The sequence below is a fragment of the Sparus aurata genome, chromosome 3 (assembly GCF_900880675.1).
Source record: "Sparus aurata chromosome 3, fSpaAur1.1, whole genome shotgun sequence".
In the NCBI taxonomy this organism is placed as follows: domain Eukaryota; kingdom Metazoa; phylum Chordata; class Actinopteri; order Spariformes; family Sparidae; genus Sparus; species Sparus aurata.
In genome coordinates this window covers 25,088,025-25,114,712 of record NC_044189.1, presented here as the reverse complement: position 1 = coordinate 25,114,712, position 26,688 = coordinate 25,088,025, and the positions used below count along the sequence as shown (strand labels likewise).

At 40.4% G+C, this 26,688-nt stretch overlaps 1 protein-coding gene across 1 annotated transcript; it reads right to left on the bottom strand.

Moving 5' to 3' along the window:
• Positions 1-26,688, bottom strand: lpcat1 (lysophosphatidylcholine acyltransferase 1). The gene is made up of 14 exons (XM_030413013.1): positions 26,383-26,688; positions 17,133-17,272; positions 16,733-16,947; positions 15,301-15,413; positions 15,022-15,082; positions 9,530-9,588; positions 7,757-7,791; positions 7,494-7,548; positions 5,858-5,940; positions 5,607-5,732; positions 4,112-4,265; positions 2,423-2,521; positions 2,207-2,348; positions 1-1,087 (listed from the first exon to the last, which is right to left on the bottom strand). Exons 1-14 carry the CDS (start codon positions 26,467-26,469, stop codon positions 957-959), a joined length of 1,500 nt encoding a protein of 499 aa, XP_030268873.1. The 5' UTR covers positions 26,470-26,688; the 3' UTR covers positions 1-956.

Here is a 26,688-nt window from a genome sequence, read left to right as displayed (position 1 = left end):
TTTGTTGTTTTGTGCGTTTATCCAGTTTTGGATTTTATTCCATAGTTTGGTGCCACAACATCCCAGCGTGATTTACATCCTGATCCTTTTCGCCTGAAATTAAAGGGAAGGTTCCCCCAATTTTTCATATTAAAGTGTGTTTATGACTCTGAAAGAAGCAGAAAGCCTTTTGTGGCTCCACAGGGAGAGCTGCATGTCATCTGAAAAATTGTCTCCAGTGATGTCATTCGGTGGCTACATTGCATTGTGGGTAATGTAGGTCACAAGGTTTTGAAAAACAGTCCAGTGTAGCATTGCTCGTCTATAACACTGCTTGACTCATTAGACAGTTTAAAAACATACATTTACATACAGCTTCATCTGGTGCCACAACAAGCTTATACCGTTTTCTTTTTTTTCTTCATATATTCAGTAGAACTCCCCCAATACCTGTAAACACACTATAATGTGTAAAATGGTGGAGTTCCCCTTTAAGTTTCTATGCACACTATGTAAATGAGAAGCAGCATGTCAGGGCAGTGTGCTAGTGTCCTTATGCCTGAGACCAACATCAGCGCTAACCTTCAACACAAAGTCAAAAAAGGTTTAAAAACTCCCCATCACTTATCAGCCAATATTTTAAATATCTGTACTTCATACATAAGAAAATAAATTTGAAATAAATTATATATGTGCAGAGGAAAAAAAAACATCTTTCTTAACATCACAATGGGGATAAAAAAAAAAAAATAAGAGAAGGCAAAAAAGAGAAGTTCAGAAGAGAACTGAGAATAAAGATGGAGTAGAGATTCTGACTCCGTCCGCTGTGCTGCACTGATCCGTCTTTACAGATCCTAATTACTCCTTCTACTCCTCTTTGTTAAAGGCACAGAGGTGGTGGGCAGGTTGCAGCATGTGGAGATGCTGTTACATCAGATAGAGAAGCTTAATAGAGTTGTTGGGTATAAGTCCATTCGTCAGTCATCTTTGTTGTTCTGGCCGTTGCAGCTCTTCTTTTGGCCACAGCAGAACTTGCGCGGGTGGTTTTTAAAATCGAGATATTGTGCGATGAAGTATGGGTGATGCTCTAAGAAATGATGAAATTCATCTGGAAAGAGGGGCAAAACAAAGAAAATGGTGTTAAACGCTAGTAGTTTATAAGTATTCAGTTAAACCTGAATTGTGGGCATTATTTACATGTAACATGCAAGTCCTTCCGGAACAAGTTCACACACTGTTGATTAATACTGATATCATTCTTAACATATAATTTAAGCCCATTTTGAGTAGAAATCCTCACCGCAGCTGCTAAACTAAAAATGTTAAGTCGCACCCTGTCTGAAGTGGGCTGCATCGAGGGTGTAAATAACATCTTTTCATGTCAATTTGGGATATCGGGGCTTCCTGAGACTTAGATTATTCTGGAGGAGCTGTGTGGAGGTTTTTTTTCTAACGCTTTAAAACAAGTCTACCCCGTCTACATTAACACTTCATCCAACATGAGAGAAAAACTTTGCAATAAATGCAACCCTTTACATTGAACTTATGTATTAACATTAGATGGATAATTAAACTACTGCGACGTAAAGGGCATCATTTTTGTTTTTTTATGTTTAAGCAACTGGTTTGCCAGATCTGTAGGGGGGAGCAATCATAGCGGAGCCTTTGTTGCCGTAAGCATGTCGACAGTGTTGGTGTGGAACTGTCAATACAAACATCTTTTTTTTTTTTAATTGGTAAAGAGGGCACACATGTATGCTTCAATGTGAAGCAGTGTTAAAACTGTTTTTGTTAACAGTGTTAATATTTTTTCACTTTGAGCCGTCAGTGTAATTATTCTGACGATTACAAAGAAGATTAACAGCTTCCATTCGTTTGTATACCTCATTGTACATTATGTCCAGATGGGAAATCTGCTGGATTCTTTCATGTTTAAAAGGAGAAACTGCTTGAAAACAAAGAGTGTACAGAAAAGCTTTGACAGTTTCTAGAAAAGGCAGATGGTGGATGTAAAGGACCCTGGAAAATCACGGCAGACGGTACTTGTCCTCTTCAGTGAAGCCAAGAAGAAATCAAATGCGACGGTGACAGCACGGAGGAAGCAGGGACGCACGCGCTGATAGATGCTGTCAATCATCTCCACAATGCTCTCATATGTACAATGGTCTCACATCATTTTGGACTGTAGTTGAAAAGTGCTTAATGACAGACAAACACTGGGTCTTACCGTATGTCATCGTTTCTTGGTCATCATTGTCAAGCGATAAAAACAAGCCTGATAGATCCACCTCCTTCACTCCCAACATTATTTCCAAGATGGCGGCGAGATCCTCCTCTCGGACCTCCCCATTATCCTCTTTCTCATACATCTGCAGAGCAACACATGTACTTAGTGCAATGGCTTCAATCCCATTTCCACAGTTACAGTAGTAAATGCGCTCACCTTGAAGGCCAATTTAAGGGTTTTCATGGACTCTGATGGTCGATGGACGGTAGACAGAGCAATAACATAGTGTCTGACGTCTATTCGTTCGTCTTCATTCTGGGAAAAAAAAATCATCTCAGTGAGTACAATCAGCACAGAAACAACCGTGTTCCGGATACGACAGTGCAAATTTTGAATCATCTCAGGTTTAAAATTCTGTAACCTCAACTGGACAAAGAACCTCGGCTTTGAACTTCGAAGATCAGCTTAATTTTCTCATACATTCTGGGACAACTCTAATGAAGTGAGTTTGGTCATTTCTAAGTCACAATCAGGCAAATTCACACCAAGCACACTAGAGAATGTCCACTAGGGGGAGCTGATCCAGCAAATGTCAGAGCAGATCAACACATGAAGCTGACATGAAAAGAAAGTAAGAGCAGTGATTTAAGGGCACTGGGTATTTTGAATCAGTGACACAGGGTCCTTACTCTGAAGCTCTTTCAAAAAAGAGCTAAAGAAGAGAGCATCTGAAACCTCGGCCTGTTCATCACACAAAAGACTAAAAAACATGAGGTAGGAAAGGTCAAGCACGGACCCTTCAAGGATGTTAGAGTATCACACTTCTCAGATCTAAGTGGGATTTCTATAAACTTGAAAGAGAAGTTCATTGATACCATCGGCCCAATTATTTTATTTTACTTCTATTATCTCTATTATCTTCTCCTCATATTATGACCGTGCCACTGTGAACGTTTTAGAAAGAAAAAACAAAAGATTCTCACAGCTGCTGGAAATGAACTCACCTACAGGACACATTTAATTTACCTGCCTACTATTCCAGTGTAACTCAACAAGGTTGAAGCTCAGCCTTTGAGATGTTGACTGTATTCATTATTTTTCATATAAATTAAATTGGGGTGTTCTAAGGTAGTATAAAATTAGGCGCTCTATAATGAATGTAAGGATTTTAATTAGGGATGCACAATATATATTGGACCAGTAAATTGTCGGCCCGATAATGGAACATTAACACAGCGGTTATTGATGAAATTATAGCCCAATAAACAGAACCAATAATACTACGCCGAAATGCTTTAGTTGACTTCACAAGTGCAGCGTTTACACACAGCATGTGGCGGTATGCACCTTTAAAGTTGGTTCGCCAGCTGCCAATAAACACAGAGAAGAAGAAGAACAAAAATGCTGTTGTTGCATTCTTAACATAGAGCTGCTGCACCTGTGTAGAGCCACACAACTTGGACAAGAGCCACACATTACGTCACTGGAGTGGCCGTTGTGCTTCAGAAGAAGACAAGACAATTGTAACTTGCAGTACGTTCTCCACAAGTGTTCGGTGAGGAGGGAAAAGACTATGAATTTATGGCTATGAAGAATAAATCATCTATCTTTGCCTGCTACGTATTTGCCTTTTTTACCCTCAGGGATGCATAAACTACAGGGGATTATTTTTTAAATACAAAAATGTGGAATTATTATTGGTATTGGCTGTGAGAAGCAGGTTATTATCAGCTGAAGGAATCCACAACAACTTTCAATCAATGTGTTCATCTGAGGAGCATGCAAATGTTTTTTAAATCTGTACTTTCATACTGCTCCATGTGTTTTCCTATACTAGTTAGCAATCTCTGTTATTATATGTAAATGCCTGAAAAAAAACAAACTCTATGGAATGTGAATGTTTACCTTGTCAAAGAGGCTGTGGACTTGTGTGAGTGTGTCTGTGACTGGCAGGTTAAGAAACTGGGCAAAGTCCTCCAGACTCAGCCGCTCTCCCTGCTGCTTTCTGGCTCTTCTGGCCTGCTCCTCCAGCGCCTCCTCTGTAGCGCCTGCTCTCAGCCTGTTGATGAACAGTGCACCAGTGAAAATACAAACAATGTTGATAATAGTGTTCACCAAATGGATGACATATATCAAAAAAATGTTTGTTACCTTGAATATACATATATTTCTCGATTTTGTATTTAAAAAATGTACCAAATAAAATCAATGTGGTTTTTTTTTTGCTTTATTTTCCTTGCACCAAGATGTTGTCTGTTGTTCTGATTTGCTGTCAAAATGTATCAGAAAAAATAATTTAATTTAAAAAAAATTACTGAATGGGCCAACTGTTTTTGCATTTCCAGTTGTGTTTCCAAGAATACATGGGAACAAATAATGCTCAAAATTGTTACAATTAAAAAACAATACATGCTGTAAATGTGGTGAGGAGACAGCGGTGTAAATACGCTTTCACACACATGATGAAGAGAGTCGATCAAAGGATTGCTATCGTTGGTTCTGCATACTAATCAACACATACTTAGACTTTTGAATTTAATGAGATAACTGCTCTCAAAATGAAGCCAATTAGCAAAGGAAGAGAAAAAACGTATTTCTTTTGGGCATCCTTATATTTAAATGCTCAATTGAATTAATGAAATGCTGATGTCGGACGAGTTTTATTAACACTTAATAAAATACCTGTAGGATTAGCTTTTTATATCAGTCATATCTTCTCCAAATAACCAAATAATCACATGATATGCTTTCAGATATCTGATGATTTTATCTGGATGTATCACCTGGTTACAAAACCTGCTTGCAGAAAACTGTTGCATCTTTAAAAACATTCAGTCTTGGCAGACAACTTTTACTAAATAACACCTAATCCTTCTTAATTTGATTTTAAAGTGAAACTCTCGCCAAAAAACAACTGAGGCTTTATTTGCGATTGAATATCACTCAAACCTTCATGTGAAAGCATAATTACGAAAGAGGCACTTTTAAGATTTATTGTAGTTTCGTTTTCAGGCAAGCCTGTGTGGAGCCTTCTGAGTGTTTTAAAAATACAGGTTTTGGTGCTAGCGTACAAGTGCCCGTAGCACTCCATTGAAAATGAGCTTGCTCCAAAACTAAACTACGGTAAGTCTTAAAAGTGCCTCTTTCGTCGTAATTATGCTTTTACACGAAGGTTTGACTCATATTCAATCACAAATAAAGCCTCGGCTGCTTTTTGGCGCAAGTTTCACTTTAATCAACTGAATCATTTTATTCTGTAGGATGATCTATCCTTCTGTGTGTGTTTTCACTGAGCAACCAACAGGTGTCAGTGTTTGTTCACCTTCAGTGCCCCAAAAGTCCCGGCTCACACCCACAGCCCACCCTGTCCAACTAGTCCATCCAGTCTCCCTCTACTCACCCCAGGCGGCGCGCCAGCAAGTTGAACTCTAGCAGGCTGCTGGAGTCATATATGGCCAGTGGGCCCTTTGATAGGCTGATCTCACGGTCATCAAACGACAGGTCTGTTAGTGGCACCTCCAGCGCCCTATCAGGACAGAGGGACAGGTCTATGAACACATTTACCCATGTTATAAAAATCCAAAACAAGCATGTGCAGGCAATCTGACGCTGATCAAAGACACTCGTGCAAACACTCTAAGACACACTTACTTGGCCATGAGCTTTCTGACGTTATTGGCAAACAGGGCAGGGTTTTGCTTCTCCTCGTCTGATGGAGTGTAAATAGGCAAATACTAATGAAACAGAGAGAGTGTCAACTTAATCCCGGACTTTGCTTAAATCAATCAAACTCAATCATCATTTATCATCCACTATAAGTGTGTGGCAGTGTTTGTATATGCAGAGACCCTGCCCTCTGCATGTATTTTCTCATAATATCCATCATAGAGGTCATGTTTCCATCCGTGATAGTTTGTTGGTTGGATTTTTGCCAGGATTACACAAAAACTACTGAAGGGATTTCCACAATACTTGGAAGGAGGATGGGTCTTAACCTAGAATAGACCCCGCTAACTTTTGGGACGGATAAAGACATTTTTTTTGTAACCTTCTCTAACACTGCAGGATAGGACATTTTTTCGAAATTTGTGTTAATTTCCTTGGGAATAATACAAGGATCATGATGAAAGAAAAACATGCGAATACAGGTGTCTGGTATCTATGAGTGAGTACAATCTGATAAAGAACCTAGACCTGAACTTAAATTATACAATTACAAATGACACGCCTAGTGAGTTTCATATTGGATTATGCTTGATTGAATTAAAATGGACTGCTGTGCCTTGGCAGTGGAATGAGTGCCATTCTAGTTTTTTTTCTTGGTATTAAATTGTTTGGGACATTCCTGGGCTGCCACCTCTGGGAAGTGGTTGTGCAGCCCCAGCCTATAACAGCGCAGAGGTGAGGTTGGGTCTTTGAGTTAGCTTAGTTAGCTTGCTGAAGTATTGGCTTGCCCAATCCAACAAATGTAATGTTCCTATAATAGTTGATTGCAGTGACTATACAAACAGTGTACTCAATAGTGGTTTCACAGAGTAATTGACTAGTTGACTAGCAGACTATCAAAACTCATAGTTGACACATTTTTATAGATTCACTTTTTCATCTTTTAGCAAGGAGCCGTTATAACTGACATCCTAATACATAACAGCAGGCTAACTGGGGCTTCTGAGATGTATTTCTAACAACATAGAGGATGACATTACTGTAGTTGTTGAGCACATATTTGTTTGAACAATCCTTTTCTTTATTATGCCATGATAAAAAATAGAATTTAAGATATTTAGAGAAGGAAAGAGTAACGCTGTCTTTCAAGTTGCTGTCATTACTGCTTTCAAGCAGTATCTCCAGCTCAGACAAGCCTGCTGGGGTTTAGTCCAATCAGATCGCATCTTATTTGCAAACAGCCTTTCAGAGCCAATCAAGGGCTTGGCTGTTGGTCCCGCCTACATTAGTTAACACTTTAGTGGTTCATTTTTAAGACCTTTTTGATGAGAATTGATCACTGGTATAGGGTGAAAAGAAAAATATAAAATCTCCTGCAATTAATCAACTATTCAAGCACTTTATGGGTATAGTCAGTGACCAAAATGCAGTAGTTGTGAATGCCCTAATATACATTAAGTTCTACAATCAACTGCACATAAGGGAGCAGATGGGCCAATTCCAGTAGAGTATACCTTTAGGCTAATATGTCTATTAATTTGGAGGCAAGACTGACAATATTGTGAGTAAATAAGTTGTACCTGTGTAAGTTTTACTGACTTTGGTTCTCTCTACCACTCACCTCTATCTCCATGGGGTTGTGAGGTTGGCACAGAGTAAGCCACAGGATTTTGAACCTGGAAAATCAAAAATAACTATCTTATTTGTGACATTCAGTCATACTCAGTACAATATAGTGAAACCCGTCTGCATTTAACCCATCTCTAAAGAGCAGTGGGCAGCCACTGTGTGCCACCTGGGGACCAACTCCTGTGTGTGTGTGTGTGTGTGTGTGTGTGTGTGTGTGTGTGTTTGTGCGTGTAAGAGCAGGACAGAGACACTCACGCTCCGGGCCCTTGCCACGTCCATGTAACAGTATCCTGTAGAGAGGAAGGAGAAAGAGGAAATGGCTCAGGACAAGCACACAAACGTCTCATGGAGTCAATTTCCTACAACTTCACTAACTTCCTGGAACTGTTGTTTGTGTCTTTAGCCATCCTCAGATTCCACAAACACACACAACAGAGGAAAATAACAGTCACTTTATCTATATTGTTCTTTAATGCTGATTGATTGCTAATGCAGCAGTCAATGTGTTTGTTAATTTGACAGGGACAGTGCACAGCTTCTCAGCTGTTAGCGAGAGGTTAATTTACACCTTTAGAAGACGAAACATATTCCCTTCACAACAACAACAACAACAACAACAACAAAGGTTAAGATTTAAATTACTAAAACACAACAACAATAACCAGATTTCACATGATTGCGTGTTTCAGAGTTTCAAAGTCTCTCTCTGACTAAATGAACAGACGGAAACAGATGGAAACAGGAATGGAAACACTTCTGGTGGTGGTCTGGACAGGAATCTAGAAACTTCATTAGTGGGGTTTATTCAGGTTTTCTGTGATACACCCAACCGTCCTGCGCTGCCACGTTGGCACTAAAGTCAGCACAGTGACTAAAGTCAGCCCAGAGGGAAACTGTGACAAAAGCTTTCTAGGGAAACAGACAAAAATACTGATGATAAGAAGTGTATAATTCATGAGAGAGCGAGGAGAGGTGCAGAGTGAGAGACATGATACCTGTGTGTGTCTGTATGTGCGGGTGTGTTTGTGTGCCTAAGTGAGTGTAAGAGAAAGAGAGAGAGAGATAGATTGAGAGAGAAAGAAAGAGGGGGATGAAATATCATCCCACTAGAACATGAAGTCATTCAACACAAGAGGAACACGTACTAGTGTGAGGGAAAGAAACCATTCCATCACAGGTGTGTGTCATTTAGTGCGGCTTTGTGTACATGGCGGTGGTGGAAGAAGTGTTCAGATCCATTACTTACTACTAATGCCACAATCTGAAAATACTCCACTATAAAAAAGTTCTGCATTCAAAGTTTTAAATATGTAAAAGCATGTACATGTTCTAAGCAAAATGTATTTCAAGTATGAAAAGTAAAAGTACTCATCATGCAGTAAATTGATCCCTGTCAAGAGTTTTAAAATTACATGATGATCTCGGATTTGTATTACAGCTGCATTAATGTGTACATTACATTTTACTGCTGTAGATGTTTAAGGCAGAGCTCAATTAACTACTTTATATAATGTTGATAAGTTTAATCTACAGCAATGCATCATATTTTATGAGATCACCGTATGTTTGTAGCAGTGCAGCCCTTTCGGAACCACATATCTCAAGAGTCCATGCATCAGCCTGTTTTCGGCTCTGTGACAATGCGTTTTCCCAGCTGACTCGCGGGCTCTGTTTTTTTTTGTGTGTGTTACTAGTGATATCATATCTAGAAGTAGGAAAAGTTAACCCGACCCATAAAGGAACATTTCATCCTTCCTTGGTTTTCACTGGATGGGAGGGGTAGGAAAATGTTTAAATCTGATAAACTACCTGTGACTACAGCTGTCCGCTAAATCTATTTTTTAGTACAATATTTGCCCCAGATATAAAGTCGAGGTAGAAAGAAACAGAAAAGGGAAGTAAATTACAAAAACTTTGAATTTGTCTCAATTCTCATTTGTATCATATTAGAGTAAATTGACTTGCAGGTAATGGTGTTATTCATGTGTGAAGTTGGAACTGAAAAGGATTCAAAGAAAGCATGTTTACCAGTTCGTTTGGGTATCGTAGCACCACAGGCTGCACTGGGAGTCCTGGTATGAAAGCACCTGAGAAACACAAGAGAGGAAGGAGGTGGTGAGATCACACTGGATTTACACGCATATAGTATTAGATTAAAATAAAGTACTATTAGTACAACATTGTTTTGACAGTAGAGTTGTCTACAGACATTAAGTGGCTTGAACACAACAGAGAGGTCTAAGTTTGGATGGGTGACAAGCCCCTAACCTCAGGATAACCTCCAGCCTCGGCAGATAAGCGCTCTATGGAGATTCTTTAATGTCCTGCTCATGACAGACGAGTTGACAAAAGCTACATACAGTATTTATTACTGGACAAAGCCCTATTCAAGCTACTGTCTGAGCTCTGAATAGATGAGGATGGGATAAGAATATTAGCATTGGGAATAAAGCCTAGACCTTAATGGATAGTTGTTTTGTTTTTGACCAACACGACAAGAGGTCAAGGTGTTTTCTTAACTTGTTACATAACAGTTGCATATTTTTAAATCTAGCGGGCACAGAGCAACATTAGCATGTCAAGGCTTGTCCAATATGCACCTTTTTTTCACTCTGTTTTGGTCTCCACAAACTCCTACAGGAAATATCTGGCCCTTCAACTGCGAAATGTTCCGCAATGTTTACTAGCTGGTTGCTACATCTGTCTGTCTGTAGTTTAGTGCTGGACAGAGAGTGTTTATTGTGATGTCTTTGCTGAAAACAGCTGTCTGGTGCAGCTGGAAATAAGGCTAATGAGAACAGTGAACTAAATCTGTAAATGTGTGGACTGTCAAACCAAAACAAAGAGCTGAAAGACACTAAAATCCTCTGAGGGAACAGCGGAGACACATAATAAATCCCTGTGGTTTCATCACTTTAGTGGTTTTATCAAGTTTTCCTTTCACAATACACACAGAGATTTTACAGAGATTACTACATTATTTAACAAACAAATATTTTAAACAAAAAATATTGATTAGTGTTAACTGATGTATGTCTTTAAGGTGATACTTAATTCTTTCAGATTGCGTGAATATTTGAATATTTTGAAAATTTTCCCATATCCCAGATATAATCTGTTCAGTGTTCCCTTGAATGAAAACTGCACAATATGCAAATTTTAAAAAGAGTTTAAATAAAAAGTAAAATAATGAAAATGTTAAACAAAATGTTAAAGAAACAATGGACAGCTGCTCAAAGGCCTTCATAAAAAGCTTTAATCTGTGTTTTAATGTACAGTTTATAGGTAGTAGGTCCTTAAAGGGTACCTCCACTAATTTTACACATTAAACAATGTTTACAGGTTTTGTGGAGTACTGCTGCATATGTGAAAATGCAGTAATAGTAGTATGTGTAAAGTAGTGTAAGGCCTTTTATGGCTCCAGTGGAAGCAACGATAAATGATAAATTGCCTCCAGTGATGTCACTCAGTGGCTAAGTTTGATTGTGGGTAAAGTTGGCGCCAGATACTTTATTTCACACATTCCTATTTCTTTTCAAAACCTGGTGTATAAATTAACCACAATGTCACTCAGCTGCAGAGTGATGTCATTTATGTAGCAGTAGTTCTACCAATGAACACATTTTAATCGGAAAAATAGGTGAAGTTACCCTTCAAAACAAGGGGGAAGCTGGTTTCACTTCACACTTTAACAAAACACCTACAGTATGCAGGTGGTGAACATGGGAATCCAGAGCAGCTGTACTGTTGCATCACCAAACATGGCTGACTTGCTGACATTTAATTTAAATAGAACAATACTGCCCCCGCATTTTGGTCAAGCTACATATAAGACTGAAGGAACGTTAAAGAGCTTAAGAGGGACCACTCACTACATCCTGTGAATAACGTGACTATAGCGAGGTGGACAGACAGCGAGAGAAGGCTGAACATGAAAGTGATGGCTCTATTAAAAAGGCCTTTTGAAGACTGGGGGTATCTTCAGAGCGCGTCACGCACAGGTGGCACCATGCACACTAAAAACACACAGACACACACGCACACACACTGCTGCTCTGCTGCGCTCGGAGCCAGTGAAGAGACATAACTAGAGGAGACACATTCAGAGAGGACTGGTGCCGCACAACAGACAGATCAAGCTGGACAAACACACACACACACACACACACACACACACACACACACACACAAACACACTCACACACACACACACACACACAAACACACACACACACACAAACACACACACTCAAACAAAGCAGGACAATGTGTGACCAACATGGCTTACTGGGAATGACAGAATTACAGACTGGAAGAAAGGGGATTAGACAGAGCAAGCACCCAACAATGGTTGACAACATAACACACACACACGCACTAAAACACACACCATTGGGACGTGAGCGGAAAAACAAGCCCAAAAAAGATTGGGTGCAACAGTTATGTGTCCTGGTGAGGTGTCCCCGAGCAAGACACTGAACACAAACCTGCTGGGCCAACATGAAATTAATTTGCTCAGACATCTACACCTGGAGCTGGCAGCCATGCAGTCAACTTCATGCATAAATAATCATTCACAAGTCCAGGCACACTAAATGAAATGAATACTGAACAAAGCGATCACACGCAATCTCTCTGTTAGCACACAGACACACCGCTGGCTGGAAAGAACCAAGAAGCACAGCTAAATACTGAGCTGAGCTGTGGTTTGGACCATTTTGTCATTGTGTCACCTTCTCTGGAGAATACTGACCCTTATTTGGACTTGAGGTAGCTCACAATTTGTGTTACTTACGAACAAGTTTAACCACTGGAAAAAAAAAAAAAAAGATGTTGGAAGTGATGTGTAGGTTGAACAGGACTAAAGGTTGCAGTAGGGTGCCTAACTTTTTAATTTAGGTGCACCCATTAATACATTTTAATGGCACATTATATAAATGATTGCAAACAGGAAAAAAGGTGCAAATACATGTTCTTCTTCATTAAAAGTTCATGGAACAAGAACTTGCGATGCTTAAAAAATAAACCTCTAAATTTGAAACACAACGGAGAAATACTTATAGTGACACCGTCAGAAGAGCCATATTATTGGTGTCTGTCCCATTACAGGGCTTGAAGCAGGAAAAAAATCTTAATTTTTTAATAATGAAATATGAGCATCTGAAAAACTAACATTCTTGCATTGACATTTTGGCAAATTCGCCCATTGCCATAATCCCTATAGTATAGAAATTATGGCAATGGGCGAATTTGCCAAAATGTTAAACTATCCTTTTAACATAAGATCAGATCAGCTCCTGATAGTTCCAAACTATAGGCTGCCGCTGTCATGTTCTTCTATGGGACGGACAGTAGTGAGCTTGCTTTTGAATGGTAAAATATTACAAATAAACCGTACAAAGGTATATTTACAACTGTTACTGAATTACTGTATGTACATCAATGTCAGCTCTCCAACAAAAGGACATTTTTTTGCTTCAAGGTCTTATTTGTCACTCCAAATTGAAGATTAGCCTGCCCTACAGTAAAAATGGCATACATAAAATGAAAAAGAGTAAAGCAATAGGCCTATATTAAGCGGCAATGTATACTTAAGCATCAAAGAGGTTCAATTAAACCCACATTATAGTTCAAAACACACACAGCCAGTATCACTAAGCATAAAGTCCACTAGCTTAATGCTAACGTATAATGTAAAACCTCATAGACGGGCTAACAGAAATTAGCATAGCTATCGCTAGTTCGTGATAATCGACAGAGATAGCTGTAAAGCTGCTAAAAGCTGTTTTAATTATGGCTTTAGCGCTGTTAACACGTCACAGTTTTAATATTTTTTCATGCGAGAAAGTCACAGTTTAATCCAGTACAGAGTCTGTGGGAGCCGTGACCGGGGACCAGGGCAACGGCTTTCACAGCGGCAGCAGCACCGGTCTACTGATCTGGGCCCGTATTCACAAAGAATCTTAAGGCTAAAAGTAGCTCCTAACAGGCGAATTTAGGAGCAACTCCTAAAAATAATGGGCGTGTCAGTCGTAACTTTAGGACTCCTAATTTTTGAAAATAAGAGTTATTCACAAAACACTCCTAACTCGCTAAGACCTGGTCACAGCCGAATGTTTTGGAGACGCTAAATAACAGGGAATTGTTAAAACGATGTCGGATGGACCGCGAAGGTCTGTGGTTGAGAAAATGTAGTGCCAAAAGAAAGCGCGGTCTGACGGCGATGTAAAGCAGTGTGAATTTTACCTATACAACGTACACTTGAACTTATATAGATTTTTTTACGTGAGCCTTGTTTAAGGTGGTTAATTTCGCTTTTTTGCTGGACCCCGTTCACTGCAGTACAAAGCTGAGCGTCTGGGCTGGAGCGGCTCTCTACTTCTCCAAACTGAGGCTGCGCTGATCGGTGATTACGGTAGGGAACAGATTGACTATAGATATGTACTTTATATGACCCCACTTCAAAAAACCCGAACTATCCCTTTAAACGACTGGTTACAGTTAGTTAAAAAAAACACTTGACCAAAAGCTACGCCGGATTTCCGGCACCGTGCCGGAGGTCTTCAAGCCCTGCCATTATGTCGATATGATAACCAAACTGTGGAGGTTTTGCTAAACCGTTATTGTGTCTTGTCCTGGCCAAGGTGATAATATAATATAATATATCACCATATTTTTGTCTCCTATGGAAAATGTTATGCACCCACACCCCCCTTGCTCTGAAGTCCCAATGTCAAACAAAAAGCAAAGGTATGGTAATCCACAGAGAGACAGTCTCGGTCATACAGCAGTGGCTGTCAAGGTATTGTTGTCATAGAGACACGCAGCGTTTTTTCTCTTATTGCACAAGCGCTTCATCTCAGCGTTCCAGAGTGCACGGACAGTGCTCTTCTACCAGTAAACAACACTATGTGGATAAGGGCCCTAATGGCTCTATTCCATAAACATGTGCTCGCTTGACTTTACACAGCCTGACATGGCGTATCAGCCCAGAACAACAGGAAATTATATCTCCATTACAGCAGAAATTCCCTCTTGAAGTGGTGTCTTTAATTGATGAAACACCGATGACATTAAAACCAGCCTCCTCTAGCACAATTTACAATTAGAATGTTCAAGGGGTGTTGGTAGCCAACTACCTCTTACTATCATTATGGATTTTCAACAATTTGTTGATCTGATTTTGCCTGGCGTCCACCAATTATTGCATGAAAAACAAAGACGTAATGATGAAATGGATCTGGAAGAGGAAAAAGAAGCTACAATTTGTCCCTAAATATTGATGAAGCCCATCTGATGTCACCGTAACATGATTGGGGGCAGTCAAGCATGCTGGTCTGTCAGCACAACTTGGCAGGCTTGAACTGATAATGGAAACGCAAATGGATGCAACATGGTTTGACTCCAAAGGAGAAGCCCTATAGGTGTCCGCAACCACATTAGTGGCAAAGGGTTTTGCTAAATGCTACCTTCCACCTGGTTTCATGATGCCTACAGCAGGAAAGGAACTGTTCACATACCAGCCTTGAATAAGATGAGACCCGACCTGTTGGTGCACGTCCCCTCCGGGAATATCATGATCTGCAATAAACAAACACTCATTAAGCTCCACATACAAACACAGATGCATCTGACCGTTCCTCATTGTTTTAAATTGGCCTTACTCTGTGTAACTGTGTGTGACTCATTGTTTTTCTGCTATCACCTTTCCATTCCCTTGCAGTGTGAGCACAGTTTAAATCCTTGTTTCTCCGTGTGCAGGTATAATATGGCTTCATGTGCATTCTCATGTATGTTACCTGAGGCCACTCCCCTTCAGATCGGGCTCTCCGCTTGATCTCCTCGACTGTTTTTCTTCTGGAGTGCTGATCCGACCGAAACACAAACACCGGCCTGATGTAGCTGATCAGAGCTGGGAGGACAATGGTGAAGAGACAAATGTTGGATGTAGGCCAGAAGGAGAGAGCAAACAAAAATGTGGCTAACATTCAGAACATTTCAACTAGAAGAAAGGCTAATTAAGTGAGAGCATTAGTTTAGGAATTAGGAATCATGTTCGGATAATTAAGTCGTTAGGTACATTTAGAAATTTGAATGTATCACCAGACCTAAATTATCACAATGAAACTATTTCTCAAATCAGAACTTTTCAGACCTGAACATCAGATCACATTTATGATTCTCTCAAAAATACACCCAAATATTATTTTAAAGACCAGATTAGTTTACAAAAATGGTCCCAATGCTTCTCAAAGTTGTTATGCCAAGCTCCAGGACAACACTAACCAGATTCTAAGATAGCTGTCCTTTGATGTTGATATAATTTTATTCAGTAATTCAGTATTTAATTAAATTCAGTACTTTAGTAGTTTAATATTGGTATAAAATATCAAATGCATGTCTTAGCCGGCTAAGACAGACAGACCTTCTAAAGGAGTAAGTTCCTGGAGTCATACCATATTCTGCTCTTATCCGGGTCCATTTACAGACAGAAGGACAGCTCAGAGATTACTTTTTAAATTTTGGGAATGAAAAGTGGATTTATCCTTCTTCCTGTTAATCAACCTGACTGCAGCAGCAATCCACAGAAGTGACCTCCAATGTCACTTGTTAATGAGAACATGTTAACATGTTAATGAGAACATGTCCTATCCAGGCATGTTCTTTACTACACAAACACAATGTGACAGAGGGGAGAGGGGAGAAGAAGATATAGAAATGGAGTCTCTGGTAGTGCTGAGTTGAGTGTGAGTTGAGCTGACACACACGCACATACACACACCCTCGGTGCATGCAGTTGCTTGATAGCTTACGGCTAAAAGTAATCCGACTGTTTGGGGCAAATAAACGACACCCTTCCTCACTCTCTGACTCTATCCCAGATGTTTTAGCAACAGGTGACCAAATAAAGCACATCGTTACCTCGAGTAAACTTGTGGATTTCATTGGGCTGGAACAATTGGGACAGTTTAAGTACACAACTCAACAAAATATATAACAAACGTCTAGTCATTTTAAGACATTTAAATGCAGAATTCTTTCATATGACATCTTTAAATTCTTTTCATATCACAGTTTAGTACTTTCTACTCAGCGTTTTGCATTGTGTGCCAGCAGGTCGCCTTAAATTGAATATATGTTTTATGTTATTATGGCACATACTGTAACTGCATTGTAACTTCTATTGTTAACCCGTGGATAATAGAGGAGACAAAAACGTGTAACACTCACTGCCCCAGACAGGAATGCTCCTGCTCTCCAGTTTGGTGACTATGGAGCACATGGTCATGGTGACTGGGATGGCATCAAAGTAGGAAGAGTGTGGTGCCACAGTGAGGATGGGAACTTCAGAGGGCGCCGCCCGCTCTCCTTTCACCTTGATCCAATGGAAACCTCCGCAAAACCACATGGCTCGCATGATCACTCGTAGACACACGTCTATAAACCTGAATGAGGGCACACACAGACATTTGACGGTGTGTTTAGCTTTCTGAAAAGTTTTGTAGAGATGTGTGATCAGCAGACATAAATCATTTTCAATTAAACAATTTGTGTTATACCATATGGCTCAGTAACACACACACACACATTAACACTTTCCCACACACACAAATACCCCTCCAAAACACACCTCCTCCACCACGACTGTGGCTCCATGACAATCTCAGAACGTCCCAGGGAGGCTGCGAAGGCAAAGGGCCACGCCAGCAGCATGAGGAAGGACACGAGCAGCAGCCGCACAGGAAACACTGTAATAGACATCAGTCCGATCTGAGGAGACAGAGACAGGGAGATATGAACAGTCACATTTTTACCATTCTATGGTACGCAAACTATTACTCACTGTACAAACATTTGACAGCTCTATGGCTATTTAGCCTGCTGTCAAACTATAATTTAAGTCTTGAACATACTGCACATTCCTGTTCAGCAGAATAATACCCCGACAGGGTTGAGAGGAAGAGAGGCACATTCCATTGGTGCAACAACCATCTGTCAATCACACAAACAGTCACGCTCTAATTACACTTACTTACTAGTTAGGAACCCCTCCAGTTTACAGGCTTATACCTGTCCAACATTTATGTATTTATGTATCAATACCTACCCTGCAAATATCGATTAGATTGATTGGAATCTTAGAGTTTGTATTAATAAATGAACAGCAAATTAAAAGATCCAGAAAATACAGAAAATTCCCTTTTTACCTTTTAAACCCATTACATTGACATAGTGTAATTAAATACTGCTACATTTCATCTTCATCTTCATCGTGCAGGATAAATAAAGTCTTGTCTTATTATGAGCAAGTTATTTAATCTCTTACTTCAAGATTAAAAATTGATGTTCAAAGGAAACCTTTATAAAAAATGCCTGAATGTATCACACAGTACTGTATATATCAGTAGTTTATATTTTACCCAAAAAAACCTGTAAGAATCTGATATTAAATGTACTTAAGTATCAAAAGTAATTTTCTGGCAATAAATATACCAAGTACAAGTCAACCGATATGGATTTTTCAGGGCCAATACTGATAATTAGAAATTGAGGAAACTGAAACTACTGTTTTTAAGTAAAATTTCCATTTCCATTTTCTGCTACTTATACTTCCTCTCCACAACATATATTTGATAAATTCAGTTAATAGTTGCTTTGCAGATTTAGATTATTCAGTGTTTATAGGCTATGAATTGTGACGGGTTACCAGTCAGATACTGTTGTGTGCAGAACACTGTGTGAGAGGATAATGCATCAGAGCCGAGGTAGCTCTGTGATCATTTTACCAATAATCAGAATAATAATGATGTAAATCAGCCCCAATAATGAGCTCGGGCTGATAATCAGTCTACCCATAATACAAAGGTATAGGGCTGACCTCCAATAGTCGACTATTCGACGATTCGATTCGGAGAGATCTGATTCGACTATGAACCTCGTAGTCGAGGAAATAGGGTCCCAGCACATATTTCAAGGCATCAAACATTTGATATCATTGCCGGATTTGTCGGAATAGAAAAACAAAACCAACCTCTCCAGCTGCAGGCTCGTTGTGGGGAAGCCCTGTGAGTCGATTACCGAGTGCAGTAGAGTTCCGCAGCTCAATGATGATCATTACTGCGGGACTCTACTGCACTCGGTAATCGACTCACAGGGCTTCCCCACAACAAGGAAGGCTTCTCAGGTGGTGTGGTCCTATTGCTAATGTTGCTGAAGTTTGGTGCTGTTCTGAGCATTATTTGTGGCTTTTTGATGGCGGTATTATATTTGGACCCATTTACTGCAATGTATTGTTGTCGTGTGGTCGTTTCTGAGGATGCTAAAACTACGTAAGCTAGCGGTCTGCAAACTTTATCTCTTGAGAGGGAGTCTAACACAGTTTCACAGTGTGTTCATCAGACCATGGATTAAACTTACACCGGAATATCCCTTAAATAAATCACCCACTGCATTTGCGCAATCCAAATGAGCGGAGGTGAGCAGCACACTACAGGACCGTTAGCATTTACGGATTTATTGGCTCACAATGGCTACTAAAAAAATCATCCAAAGTGTGGGAGTATTTTGTAAAGGTTAAAGATGGCCCGAAGAAAGTTAAGTGCAAGTTGTGTCGGCAGCTTCTTTCATATCACACGACGACAACCAACATGGCGTATCATTTGAAACAGGTAAGGCTTGTTAACTTTACAAAAAAAAAAAAAAAAAGGTTTGACTATCAGTCGAATACGGCAAAATCTGACGAATCAGATTCGACTATGAAAATCCTTAGTCGAAAACAGCCCTACAAAGGTATAAGGGCTTTAGCTACTTTTAACCTTGCACAGCAGAGCTCTGCATGTTCAACTTCAGTGAGAAGTAGCACTGTGGTGATACAGGGATCCTCACCAGGGTGGAGAGAGCAGCAGAAAACACTTCATCAGGAATGTTTAACTTCCAGGCAGAGAGTCCCAACCCATGTGAATAGCTGTGCCAGTTTACAATAGTTTATGTAGATCTGTGTTGAAAAGTCAGTTTCAGAACCATCATTGTGAAATGTATAAAAGGCTCTTTGCAGGAATTTTATTTGTTTTTTTTTAATTGTACTTGGTGTATCTGAAAATCTTGCTTTTATTTTTTGTGTCCAATTGGCAATTCTTCTGTGCTTGTTTTTGGGTAGCAGCCCAAAATTGTCTATAAAATGTAATGACTTGTCAGAAGCCTCTTGATAAGGAGGTGGTCATAGAGTACAGTTTGAGTCTTGTCACTGAAATAAAGTGCACTGAAGCCACAGAGGAGATGAGGAGTCAGCTGACTGACCTGTCATGCCTTTTCTCTTAATGTGTAATGAGAGAGATGTGGAGTGTGTGTGTGTGTGTGTGTGTATGTGAGTGAGTGAGTGAGTGAGTGAGTGAGTGTGTATGTGTGTGTGTATGTGAGTGAGTGAGTGAGTGAGTGAGTGAGTGAGTGTGTGTGTGTGTGTGTGCGCGCGCTGACTAACAAGGTCACAAAGTAACGGCCTCCAGTGTCCCAGTGTCCTCCCCCTTGTCCGACCTCGGGTCGATCTCTTCATCGCACACTTTTATTGCACTCCCTCGCCCCCAAGCCCTCTCGTCAACCCCCCAGCCCGCCTTACAGCAATCTCCAATCCCGCAGGAATTCCTCTTCTCAACTATCCATCCAGCCATCCATCCAGACATCTACCCATCCATCCGTCAATCCCTCACTCCCCATGTGATGTCTATTTGCTCAGCTACACCTTCATTTATCATGCTGCTCCCAACTGTTTTCCCCCTACTTTGCATGCATGTGCCTTTTGTGACCACTCTGGGGAATCATATCTAACCCCCTTCTTTTCCTGTCCCGTCTTCCCCTTCTTTCCTGTGTGTTTCTCTCTCTGGAGGAGCCCAGGTGCACACTGCAGGGCTGTATTAATAAATAAACAGTAATGGGGGTGATTTATGATGCTCTAACGCCTCTCCCTGCCTCACCACCCCCATGGCTGACGCACAGTGCACTCTTCATCAGAGCTTAATGAATCCATCTGGGAGGATCCACTGACATTTTCTCAGGAGGTGGCATGACAATGAGCTGGGGCGGGGTAGTGGTGAGACATTTCTACTGTTTTATTCGAGTACCATCCTCCACTAATGATTTGAAATTTGCTATGAAAATACGTTTCTGCAGTGCTGGACTCACGTGCACCATCTTGAGTCAATAATTTGTTATAGAGCCCTCAGAAGCCTCCTCTACGTGCAAGGTTGCATATAGATTTTTTTATTCCATGCAATCTTCGTCATTGTCACAACCTGGTGCCTACATGTCCCACAATGCAATTGTACTGCTGGCAGTTTGGTTGGAAGTTCAGTGGGGCTATACTCAAAACTGTGTGACATGGCCAGGTTTTTTTTTTTTTTGCATGAGCAGAGTATCACAACAGCTTTGTTAAATTTCTTTGTAACCCAGGTTTTCTTCCTCTGTTCGGTGCCTGTTTCCCCACAAAAAGGGACCTTTGGTGCGTCATTTGACTCCTCTACTACACAAAATGGACCAATCACATTCCGCCTACTATGGTTAAGAGGAGCAGGTTGTTATAATGGAGAGCTATGAACAATTTTTTTAATCATTATAGCAAAAAGTAGCACTGACACACGCAAAAAAGGCAAGAGAGGATGGCTTGCAGAAAATTGTGGATCATGTTAATGTATTTATTTTACCTCTCAGTGCAGTCTCAGTGACTATGGTATCTATCCAACGTGACAACTGCCCCTTCAAGCTCTTAAACTTGAAACCTGTTATTTCAGTATCATCCTTAAGAATTGCATTCCCGTCTGAAACTGTCCTACAATGAAGGATACGTGAAATTCACTTTAGTTTTTGGCCAAATCAAAGTGAAATCAATTTTCAGTGTTCTGTTGGCTACAATATTGGCAGTTTAAAACAGACTTGGTAGCATATCAGGACCAAGATTAAAGAACTAAAATTCCAAAGTGGTCGTAGTTGATGTGGTTTCACCATTCTTTTAGTGAATGTATGGGATGCTGTGTACACTTTACTGCATCACGTTGCAAAAAAAAAAACAATGCAACGCATAGGCCTCAGCTTGTGCTGATGTAATGGCATGGCTTTGTTGGCTGGCATTACTTACTTATAGCTTAGCAAGTCTGCACATAGCATATTCGCTCAACTGAGAATCTATATTCGCTCATAGATGACATCATCAGTAAAAGAGGGATGGCACTATTATTTTTATCTTTTTTAAATCCATTGTAAATAAATAACCTCCTTCAGACCAGGTAAAGTGTGAAGCATTAGTTACAATGGTGATCTATCCAGGTTAAGAGACAGCAACCTTTGTGACATTAAAAACACTAGCTTTAGCATCAACATACCTCAGTAAACCATTAGTCTTGCTTGGTACACACCTCTGGTGCTAGTAGCCACATCGCTTCAGGCAATGTATCACACTTCATACAGCCCCCTCTGGAGCCACAAATGGCTTTATATTGCTTTTAAACATACGGGGTAGAACTGCCCTTTAATGGAAGTGTCCCGTTAAAGTACCCCTTTATGGTTTTACTGGTGACAATATAAAAAAATAGTGAGAAAATCACGAGAAAGAATACTTCTACCAAGAGTCAGTGAACCTGTTCGCAGATTTGTTTGCCAATTAGTTAAAGAGCTCAAATAGTTCATGTAAAGAGCCAAAGTGTTCAGTAACACAAACACTTAACTCGCAGCTTAATATTCATTTGAACATTTATCATTCTACTACTTTTCACATTAACAGAGTTCATCACAGGTTGTTTTCTCCATTTTCCAAAGTCTGTTTTTGTTTTACAATGAATTGCCATTTCACAATAATGATAATAATTCATTTATAACATTTTATTTTTTATCAATCATTTTTTGTTTCAGTTTGGGATATTTGTGGTCTCCAAGTAGTTAAAGACTAATAATAATTTTAATGAAAAGTCACAAGATAAAATCACTTTTATCTGATTTACAGAAGTTAAAGGAGGTCGGTCAAAACTTTGTGAAACGTTAGCTACCGTTACTCTATGTTAGCGGTGTGGAGAGCGGTGCTGAGATGAAGCACTCGAGAACGAGCATAAAGTCACATCCACTGGACTGTCGCAAGGGATTTTCAGTCAAATCAACAAATCATCTACGGGCTTTGTAAAAGCTACCAAGAGAGATAGCTAAGGTCTCATTTTTTACGCCGTGTTACCATTCACTCACATATGGCCAATAAAAGAAGTGATTCATGCATGTATATTGGTGCAAATTGTTACATAGAGCCCCTTGAGGAGTAATAACTTTTTACGCACACAAAATGCATAAAGGAACAAAGGAAATGTTTTATTGTCTGCTTCTAATGATTATGTATACCAAATAGGAGCAAATGTCTTTTGACCTGAGGGTAACGTTAAGGGACTTGCTAGGCCATTCTGTTGTATGTTAAATATTCAGGAGGCTCCGGGAAGCCATGATGGTTCCATTGTATCCAAATACAGAAACACACACACCCTCTCTGTATGTACATATGGCAACATTAAAGCTGTTATGGGGCCATTAAGAAACTCAGCCCATTCTACAGCTGGGCACTTACATGTATGCCTTCTTAACACCCACACATGCAAGCACACACACAAACACCGTCTGTATGGTTGCATATATGCGTGTATGGCAACATCATTTCATAAAAATAAATATATTTTTAGAAATGAACCTGATTTAAAATACCTGACTGAATTACTTATCTGAAGTATTTTTGTTTTCGATATAAAAGCAACATTATGTAACTTTTTTATCATATGAAGTCATTTCCAGCCCTGCACTGACTGACAATTAAATACTTTTCCATAGCCATGCCAGATAACACCCAACTCCCGTGTGCACTGTGGCCCAGCACCCATTTAACTGCTCCATGCACCCTGCAGTGAAGGCTAATTGCCCCGAGTTAATTGTTTTCAATGAGTCAAGGGAAGTGTGCTCTGATTTCCTCATGGGATCCAAGTACGCACTCTACCTGTCCTAGTGTTTGTCATGCTGTCAGTGTACAGTTGTTGTTTGTGTGTCCGGCAGGAAGAAAGAAAATCAAAGACAAAGGTATTAATTTAAGTCATATCTGGCATCAAAGATTTGTTTTTTGCCTATCTAGAATATGTATGCTACTGAAATGTACAGTACCTTTATACTCTTTAGATTTTTAATACATTATTAGGATTGGCTGACACTCTCGAAGAAATTAGATAGATGTACCAGTAGATTAGATTTTACCACTACAAATGCATCATTCATATACATAATGCAATTATTTCTGCCCTTTCTCCAGCATTAATTGAGATATTCAGATTTGACAAGGGTCCCAAATCAATCTCTGCACATTGCAGCTCTATATAATGTATATTTTGTATGAAAGCTGTTGAGTTGGCAGCCATGTCTGTATGAAGTTCACTGTCCAGCAATGTGTGACTCAGCTGGAATGAGCGCGACTGTCTGTCGGTCTATTTCACTTGCTGACCTAGTTGGTCTACAGTCCTGCTGATCATGTTTACTGGAAGTCAGGAAAAAACAAATCCAGCACGACCAAATGCGGGGGGGGGGGGGGGGGGGGTGGTTGGGCGTTCGGGGAGCGGCGGATGTTCTTATGCATCAAGCAGCACTTGACAAACCAACAGACTCAAAAGCAGACACAAACATACAAACAAACATGCCATGCAGTTATATAAATCTAAAGCTTATAGAACATAGTAAGTACAGTTTTTAATCACAACTTTCTCTTTCATATTTTGATACAATGAAATATATCAGGAGAGCATCACAAAGAACTCAAGTTTTTGCACAGGTACAGCTCATGCTTGTTTACAAGGGACTGTGTGCGTGCGAGCAAGTTACTCCACACGTGTTTGTGTTGAAGTGGAAAAACACACCTCACTCATCACCACACAACCAGCAGGCAGTGGGAGGTGTGAAGCAGACACACACATGCACACATGGTCCAGTTTACATTAACTGGACTGCTGCTGTCATCTGGCACAGACACACAACTGTTTGCCATCTGCTGCAAACTCAGACATGTTCTAAAGACATTCTTGCAGCAGGAATGGGAAAAGTGTAGTTACAATACTTGGTAAGCCAAACTGAAGTGGTAAGAAGGCTTTCAAAAAGCCAAGTCTAAAGGCATGGGTTACTGCTGTTACAAATGGCAAATGGCCAAGGTTTACCGCTTTCCCCAGCGGAGCATAATTGTTGGGATCTGACGGTACCAACATAAAGGCCAATTTCCTGAGCCTTGTGCTTTGTATGTTTAGCTCTGAATGAAAGGCAGGCACTTCTGGACCCTGGAGCTATGGAGAAACAGAAAAAACCTGATGGGGCAGAGCACAGGAAATATGCTTCCTGCTTTTTTTCTGACTGTGTGACTTGCTTTCAGAGAAACCTGTTTTCGTTCAACTTCATTCCAAAATCCCTAAAAGAAAAAAAAAAAGGTTTCAGAGTTGCATTTAACTATATGAAATCACTCATTTAGTAGGTTAGATGGGGCACATTAGCAATTTGTGTCCAGGGAAGCCCTTCTGTCAGCAGACCCCACAAATCACTACGAGAAGCTATTGATCCATTGGTTGATTGATGAGGAGGCGCTGCCGTCTTCCAGCAGTGACAAACCATCGATTTGAACGGCTGATTTAGGATTTAGCCACAGCTGTAGCAGAGTATCTCAACTACCACGTCCATGTCATGTTTAGAGCTTACACCTTGCGTTAACATCTGTATCTATACAATCACAATCAAGTATCAGTCCACAGGTCAGCCTTCCCACCTAGAGGAGCCCTGACTGACCTTGACTTTTCTCTGCACCATTAGTCTCTATTTCTGAGCTATCCTGCAAACTGATCCATGCTAATGAAGACTACCTGAGTGCACTCAATTGTAAACACTGTGTGCCTGTATGTGTGCGCACGTGTGCATGCTCAAGCGGGTGAATCAAAGGAAACAGCTAGAAAACAGAGACTGACAGGGGGAGCACGGGGGAGGAAGTCAAGTGCTTGTTATCCTGCTCAGCATGTCAGCATGACAGGAAAACAGTACAGTCACGTCAAGACTGAATGTACAGGTTTAAGTTGTTGTTTGGATTGTGTTTTGTGCTTCCTGAAGAGTGCCTAGTTAAAAATCGATTGCAAATGTCTGACATGCAAATCTGGTCAATCAAAAATCAACCAGTGGCTGGCCCCTTAGTGTCAGATAACAACCACAAAGGAGCACATGGGGCAGCATGGCAGTTACATGTAACTGATCAACAAAATGTGATATGCGTGAGATCCAAAACTGTTTGCTATTCATTTCCCCACCTCAATCTGAGGTCCATGTGAGAGTGCACAGGTGCTGCTCTTATCTGTGTAGATAATACAGACCCCACTGAAGGCTAAACAGGTTTTTCGATCAAAACTTAAACACTACATTTTACTGTAGGGCTTCTGGCACTAAAGACTGAAGTGAGCCTGAGTTTAACCATGGATCTGTGTGGTTGTTTTGCCTTGACACTCAACAATAAAGAGTGCAACTCAACACTCGAGGAGGACTGGGGTTAGTCCTAATGAAGTTAACTCTGTCACTGACCACAAGCAGGAAAACACAGAGGTACATGTCCTAGATAAATACAAATAACTTCACTTCTCATGCGTTAAAAACACATTTTTTTTTAAAGTAACTTCATACAAGTTTACATGTTCTATCACCAGAGAGGAAACTGGCCCCTCAGCTCTGACAAGGTGAGCCAGGTTAACTTGTAACTGGTACATTCACATTATCAACAATGAGGTAGCTTTAGATAAGCAGGGACGGTGTTCAATATTAACACAACAAAATTTAATCAGAATTGGTTATCTTAATTGTCTTACCTTTATTTTCTCACTCATAGTGAATTTCAGCTTGTGGACGAAGGGGTTTCTACCCACTCTGGAGGGACGACTGTTTGACGACTTCATGGCTAGCGACCTGCCCTGACACCTCCGAAAACAAGGACGAGTCGTGTCCGAAAATGTCCCGTAACGTTTATTTGACTTGGTCGCAGGTCCAGTGTGTCCTCCTCGGGTCTCAGCCCAGCCTCCTGTGACTGACCGCCGGCTCCAGAGAGGAGAGGCTCATGCTGGGCGTGGAGGAGGAGAGGAGGGCTCCTTGACAACAAGCTAGCCAGATGAAGCGAC

Excerpts from the sequence above, each read along its gene's own strand:
- lpcat1 (XM_030413013.1), bottom strand. The coding sequence starts at position 26,469 with ATGAAGTCGTCAAACAGTCGTCCCTCCAGAGTGGGTAGAAACCCCTTC. Across the intron at positions 4,266-5,606 it reads TTGCTGGCGCGCCGCCTGGG|GCTGAGAGCAGGCGCTACAG; the intron begins GTGAGTAGAGGG and ends GTTCATCAACAG. Across the intron at positions 2,349-2,422 it reads CCCTTAAATTGGCCTTCAAG|ATGTATGAGAAAGAGGATAA; the intron begins GTGAGCGCATTT and ends GTTGCTCTGCAG.